The sequence below is a fragment of the Vicugna pacos genome, chromosome 8 (assembly GCF_048564905.1).
Source record: "Vicugna pacos chromosome 8, VicPac4, whole genome shotgun sequence".
In the NCBI taxonomy this organism is placed as follows: Eukaryota; Metazoa; Chordata; class Mammalia; order Artiodactyla; family Camelidae; genus Vicugna; species Vicugna pacos.
In genome coordinates, this window is record NC_132994.1 from 52,629,955 (window position 1) to 52,636,926 (window position 6,972).

The 6,972-nt window shown below is 48.6% G+C and overlaps 1 protein-coding gene across 3 annotated transcripts; it reads left to right on the forward strand.

Moving 5' to 3' along the window:
- Nucleotides 1–1,561: 1,561 nt before the first annotated feature.
- On the forward strand, nt 1,562–4,502 carry TCF21 (transcription factor 21). Of its 3 annotated transcripts, none has more exons than XM_015235822.3 (3): nt 1,562–2,235; nt 3,951–4,048; nt 4,148–4,502. In XM_015235822.3, exons 1-2 carry the CDS (start codon nt 1,786–1,788, stop codon nt 4,038–4,040), a joined length of 540 nt encoding a protein of 179 aa, XP_015091308.1. In that variant the 5' UTR covers nt 1,562–1,785; the 3' UTR covers nt 4,041–4,048; nt 4,148–4,502. The 3 variants fall into 3 exon arrangements, with proteins under 3 accessions (XP_015091308.1, XP_072822419.1, XP_006200132.1); XM_072966318.1 differs by having other exon boundaries at nt 1,562–1,692; nt 1,806–2,235; nt 3,951–4,502; XM_006200070.4 differs by having other exon boundaries at nt 3,951–4,502.
- The last annotated feature ends 2,470 nt before the right edge of the window (nt 4,503–6,972 follow it).

Below are 6,972 nucleotides of genomic sequence, written 5' to 3' on the forward strand. Positions count from 1 at the left end.
TCCTTTTCCTGGTTTATAACATCAATCACTCTCGCAATAAATCTTGGTAGTGGATATGGTCATTTAAATCTCCACCTGCACAAACAACAGAAAATAAGAGAGCTCATAAATCTCTACACTGGTGATTAACAAATTTTGGATCCTGGGCAAAGATATTAAGGGGGGCGGTGTCTCACTAATTCATTAATAAAGACTGATTTGCTGACAATCTGTTTAGTTTACAGCACAGGGGGAAAGCAAACAAGACCCTGCTAACAAAACAAAACGTTAGAGGTTAGTGAATTCCCAGCTGAGCCCAGGATTAGAGATATGGTATCTTAATGCAGAAGAGGGGTGCAGACCCGGAGCCGAAAGCTCAGAAGCCGCTCTGGCATTTTGCTCCAGCTTCTTGTCTGCAATGCCTACTTGCCAAGAAAGAAAACCTGGAGAAGAGCTAGTAAGAAAGATGCATGCATTCTGTCTTTCTGATTTCATTTCATCAACGTCATTCAATTCCTTTGCTTTTCTGGTTAACTCTCCAGATTGTCTTCTTCTTTAGGAAGGATGGTCAGGGCTGGCACTGGGGATGGAAAAGAACATTTCCCAGTGGGATAATATTGCTTAGTGTTTTGTAATGTCAGCTTCACATGTGGAACCCTGGTAGCCAAGAGGATGTCAGGAGAAGGCAGTCAGCAGGCAGCCCTGGAGGGAGGAAACAAGAAGTCTCAGGCAAGGTGATGTCTGAGAGCAACTAACATCCTTAAGACAATATTTGGTGCATTTCTAGAAAGAAATTTAGGGGCAAATTTTAATTTCATGAAGAAACGATGATCAACTAACAAAATACTTCCCACACATCAGTATTACTCTATTTCACTCCCCGCACTCCCCTAAACTGTGTGTGGTTGTGTGTGAGTGTGCAATGATCTGGTCTGTCTGTGTACACACAGACGGTTCCTTGATATCTTTAAAGTCACCAGGTGCAGATGGATTTTTTGGTGCTTTCTCTGCCATCACCTAAAGGTCCTATGAAGCTCTTCTTGTTTTAATTCACCTCAGTTAAGGTGGGAAGGTACCTGGGAAAAGCCAGAGTCTTCTTATAGGGTGTTGGCGGTGGGCGGTTGATCCTTGCCTGGATTTTAATTGATGTTTTCTGGGGAAAGAGGGACCAGGGACTGCTAGTGAGATGTGTGGGTGGAAGGCCCAAAAAGAGCAAAAGGTTGTGGTCATTTTCCTAAAGTTCTCAGTAACCACCGGCTATGACCTCTTAAGAGGGAAAGCAGGCCTTGGGAGATGGGCCCCGGGAAGGGGCTGTGGGTGGGGCCTGCTCCTCCCCGCCGGCCCGGAGTGGAAGTAGGTGACCGATATTTGCGTCCTGCAATTGACTTGATTTACATTACAACTTGGAAATCAGGGGCTTTGCGTGAGAGTTTCCCTCCGGTTGTGAAAGGGGTCTAAGACCGTAGCTGGGGCCCGGCAGGCCCCTCCCCTGGGCTGCAAGGATCCGCCTCTCGATTCCCCAGATAAATTCCTAGTGTCCACCAAATTCCTCAGCGCTCTCTCACACTCCTCTACGGCCACGACTCCGGGGGTGGGGAAACAGAGCGTCGGTTTCCTGCCCGCAGAAGCCCTCGCGGCTCCTTCTCACAACTCTGCGACGAGGAAAGGGGTGTGAGACCCAGCCAGACCCCCAACTCCAGCTCCCAAACCGAGGTGGCCGCTCCTCACTCCATATTCGGGGGGGTCCGTTGGTTTCGGGGTCTCTCTCCTCTCTCCCATCCCTCTCTCTCATCCTCTCCCCCAAACATGTCCACCGGCTCCCTCAGCGATGTGGAGGACCTTCAAGAGGTGGAGATGCTGGACTGCGATGGGCTGAAAATGGACTCGAACAAGGAGTTTGTGACTTCCAACGAGAGCACCGAGGAGAGCTCCAACTGCGAGACCGGGTCTCCCCAGAAGGGCCGCGGCGGCCTGGGCAAGAGGAGGAAGGCGCCCACCAAGAAGAGCCCCCTGAGCGGGGTCAGCCAAGAGGGGAAGCAGGTCCAGCGCAACGCGGCCAATGCCCGCGAGCGGGCCCGGATGCGGGTGCTGAGCAAGGCCTTCTCCAGGCTCAAGACCACGCTGCCCTGGGTGCCCCCGGACACCAAGCTCTCCAAGCTGGATACGCTCAGGCTGGCGTCCAGCTACATCGCCCATTTGAGGCAGATCCTGGCTAACGACAAGTACGAGAACGGTTATATTCATCCGGTCAACCTGGTAAGTGCTCCGGTGCCGCTGCGGCGTCCGGGGGGCCAGAGCGCCCGCAGTGGATCCCCGGTGTGAGTGTGCGCTCCAGGCTGGGACCCACGAGTCTCTGCCACCGCAGCCAGTGCCTCTAGGGGACCAGTGCAGGCGATCCCCACCCGGCCCTCGCTCTCTGCCTCCCAAGCCGCCGGAATGCGGTGATTTATGCGAGGGTTTGACGTGGCAGCCCAATTAGGAGTTTGCAAGCGTGTTGAGCTGGCAGAGGAGGGATCCCTCACACTCGCGCCAACGCCTTCTGGGCTAGTGCGTGACAGAGAGAACACGGACAAGATGCTGCGTGCTGAGGAGGTATTTTGTGAATCCCTTTATTCTTTTAGCTGAAGTGTAGAACTTGATTTGCCCCTCTAATTCTTGTAAATAAAAGACTCCTTCTTTTCCAAGATATATAGGACTGTTAGATATGAACACATTCATGCTACCCCATAATTGTACAATAAATTCCCAACTACTTCAATATTCCGCGCATTTCTTAAAGGTGAATTAATATTTTCAAATCCCAGAAGGTCTAGTAAATATCAACACTATCAGTACATCCTCAAGAATATAACTGTAATAAATAATATTAAAATAGGTCACTTCACCTCAAAATTTAAGAACATGTGACTTTTTATCTTAAAAAGTCACGTTCACTGAGCCTAACATTTTTCTCAAATGCATCCTACTGTTTAAGAAATATATTTTAATTCCCTTTTCCACTTGACTTAATTTTAAAACTTCCAGGCTCTAAAGAAAAACAACAACTAACTACCCTTCTGTTTATGTATGATAAGAAGGAGAGGCTTTCCTCTTGAAAGTGGTCTTATCGGCCAGCACTAGCGAGAGAGGTTTGAAGGCTTGAATTGTCTTCTCCCTGAATTGGTTTCAGGGACTGGGGGCAGGAGGGGGATGCAAAACCACATTTTGCTATCAAAAATATTTTTCTCTCCAATTAAGAGTCAGTTTCTTTTTTTTCTAACAAGTAAACAGCTTTTTAAAATCTGTAACTGAAATGAGAATAGTGTCTTCATTCCCAGCTGCTGCTGCTGCTGCTTTCATCTTTGAATAAGAAACTTAAGTGAACTTTGTTATAAACATCACGGAGAAGGGAAGAGAAAGCTATGCTCGCTCAGTCCAGTGGGAAGAGGATCTTAAAATACGCGAGTATATTCTTTTATTAGCACTATTTGTTTTGAAGAGCTAGCAATTAATTTAGAAACATTGGTTCTAGCCCTCGTTTGTGATGGAGGAAACGAAAGTTAGATGTGGAGAGAGGGCTGGGAAGCCTGACCACTGCCTCAGAAGAAGGGCCAGAAGGGCGCTTCACCTGGAACCCTGTGCCCAGTGGCGCGAGATCCTTCCCGTCTTCCCTGCTCGGGCTCACGGTGGCATCTGCCTCCGCCGGGCTGTGCCGCGGTGGGAGCCACTCTGGGTTTTCCAAGGGTCTCCTCTCTTGGGTTTCAGTTCCAGCCTCTCTGTGCTCCACCAGCTCGAGCTGTGACTTGGCGCCAATGCTGCTCTTTGCTTTATCCAGCCACAGGGCTCACTAGGACAACGAGGAAACTGCAGAGATAACGGGTGTCTCCAAATCACTGCCTGCCCCCACCGCGCCCTCTCCTTTGGTCTCAAGCTCCCAACCCGCCCCACCCCTCCTCCAAGACCACTTACCTCCACCCTCTTCTCCCCTGCAGACGTGGCCCTTTATGGTGGCCGGGAAACCCGAAAGTGACCTGAAAGAAGTGGTGACCGCGAGTCGCTTATGTGGAACCACGGCGTCCTGACCTTGGAGGTGCGAGTCTGGGAAAGGCGCGCTCCCGGGGGGAGCGGGCCCCGGGAAGGCAGACGACCCTTGCCCTCCCTGCTCTCTGTCTCTGCTTTCCCCTTGCAGCGCTCCTCTCCCTGTCCCACCCCGCGAGAACACTTTGCAGCGACGAGGAGATTCGTTTCCAAACCAGAGGACATCAACTGTACTTACAACGATTCCCATCTATTTAACTTTATTAACTTCTACCGTGAATGATTCTGCGAGCCTTGCTGGTCCAAGTGCAATATGTAATTATAAATATATAAATAGATAATAAGAGCCTATCAATGTGTATCTTTTGTACAATACGTTGTAAAATGTAGATCATAGAATAGCTGACTTTGACAGTCACATTTATAAAGTAATTCATTTAAAAATATATTTTTTTCAAACAAGTTTTGCTACTTTCAAAAATAAATCTTTCTTTATGTTGCTAAAAGCCCTGATATTTGGTGTGATTTTTAAAATATATATAGATATTTGGAAGAGAAAGGTGGGAGCTATGGGGGAGCTAGATAATAAAGTTGTTCTTTTGAACTTCTATCCAAACTTCTAGAGGTAGAAAATGATTCAATGCGACTTCCACCATGAAGGTGTGGACCATATTTTGCACTGAAACCTCAAAAAGAAACTGGTCTCTCGGATTTGTAGGTTACTTTCAAGACAATTAGAAATGATGTAACTGTAAACAAAGAAAGGGCAGGATTAAAGTCATTAACAGTTACACGTTTTAAGAGAAAAACACAGCAGAAAAGGAAAATCTTGATTTTCAGGTATTTCACAGTCTAATTGCTGACACCAGCAGGAAGGTAAACCCCACAGTCTATGACTTACCAGGCGCGGACAAGAGCCCAAGCAAGCTTTATTACAAACTAGTGAAGAAATAATGGGTACTGTGAAAAATGTAAATTCCATCCCTTTGGAATGTGTTTTATGATTTTCAAAGGGCTGCAACCTATACCATATATTTATTAATAATTGATAAATTACTTTTAGTAACGCACATGCCTGCCTTTCGGTTACGTTAGCTAGTGCGTTCAGCTCCCCTCCACAACTTCCGGCGGACTGGATTTTAATTTAAACATCTTCCAGGCTACGGAACAGCTCGTTGGGGAAGATTAAGTTGAGATAAACAGAGAGGCGAGTCCGAGAAGCCTGGGACCGGGTTCCCTCGCTGCCCCAGCGCAGCCCGCGGCGGCCGATGCGCCAGATGCCACCGGGGCTGTTTAATGTTCGGGGTTATGACCGCAGTGTTTACAAGACGTCTTCGGTTATTTATACTGTTATTCCTCGCAGAGGGCCTTGAAACTTCCGCTTCATTTGCTCTTTCTTTTAGATTTTTTCCCCCTTTTTCTTGTCTCAGTTTGGTACCTGGAGGAAGAGCTCCCCCGCTCCTGCACTTACCTCCAACCAACCCCAAAGGCCGCTCAGGGGGTGGAGCCCTCAGCCAGGCCAGCAGGGAAGGAGCAGGCGATGCCTGTCTTGACCCGGGGAACCGCAGTGCGGGAGGAATGGTCTCTGCCGAGGGTAGTTACCACATTACCATCCTCCAAGAGCTAGGAACACCGGTAACTCCTATCCACGTGCTTGTGGTTTGCAGCCCGGTCGGAGGACCGCTCAGGTCTCTACTAATCCCCCACCCCCTTCCCCGACTTGACCTTCAAGAGAGCATTCTAAGCTACGGCTGCCACCTCCACCTTTCCCAAATTCTACCCGGGGGACAGTGCCCCGCCTCGACGATCCGGAGCTCAAGTCCGAGATGAGTACGAGAAAGATTCAGTTGTCTGCAATTTACGTTCAGCAGATTTTCCAGGCTCCCACTGACGGTTTTACAAACAAATGCTCAAAATTCTGAGCACCCCCTAGAGAAGAAATTTCTGCTTGATCATTCTGGGTCGACCCTTAACCGCAAATGGATTTGTTAAAAAAAAAAAAAAAGTCCTCCTGCCTCCCACCGACAGTCTGCAGCCTGTGCTTTCAGCGTGAGGCCTGAATCTGTGTATGCGAGACGCACAGGTTAAGCCCTAGTTGTGCGACCAGTTTTCTCCTGAAAAGGTTTAGGTCCAAAAGTGGGGATAAATGTGATTATAATCATAATAATAATCATACTCACTCTTTTCGTCTTGTGCCTCACAAAGCCTTAGTGGGGCTTAAAGGAAATTATATTTTGGCAACTGCTTTGTAAAGGAAAAGATCCGTGCAAATATTGGTCACTTTAACTAAGTGGCTGGCGGTAAGCTGTCTATACACACCGGACCTGAAACTGTTCAGGCAGGAAGCTCAAGAGGGTGTGTTGATAACACAGAGGAGATGGTCTTTTTGTTGCAGGAATCAAAACATGTCTTTGATGCAATGTTGAAGGATACAATTTCTCTCTCTCTCTCTCACTCTCTCTCTCACACACACACACACACACACACACACATGCACACACGCACACACACACATTTATCCCCTCTCAATGTTCTCCAAATTTGTCCAGAGCATTCTACCAACATGACTATTTCCTAGAAATCCAGAATCCAGAAACATTCAGAGAGCAAAAACAGTGTTGGGGACCAGTAGATAGGACTACACTGGTGCCTGGCTGTCAGGAAGCCCTGAGCACAGGGGCCTCAGCCTTCGGGCCTGGGTACACTTGGGGACCCAAGGGCTGTCCACTGAAAAGAGCCAGCAACATGGTGGGAATGGCTGGGTGGTGGCTCCCACTAGTCCCAGAAGGTGGCACTGTGATGGTCCCACACCCCTCCACACACACGTCCACAGTCTAAACATCTCTCCTTCCCATGGGCCCTTCTCTTCCACCAGATCATCAGCACTGCCACACCCACTACGCCCCACCTCCCAGTGTCTGGTGCTCTTCTGCCCCTCAGTTGTGACTGCAGGCGATCACGCCAGCCCAGGTACTT

What these genes read in the sequence shown, in the direction of transcription:
- TCF21 (XM_006200070.4), top strand. Translation starts at nt 1,786, where the DNA reads ATGTCCACCGGCTCCCTCAGCGATGTGGAGGACCTTCAAGAGGTGGAG. An exon ending in ATATTCATCCGGTCAACCTG is followed by an intron (nt 2,236 to 3,950) that starts GTAAGTGCTCCG and finishes TCTCCCCTGCAG; the next exon opens with ACGTGGCCCTTTATGGTGGC.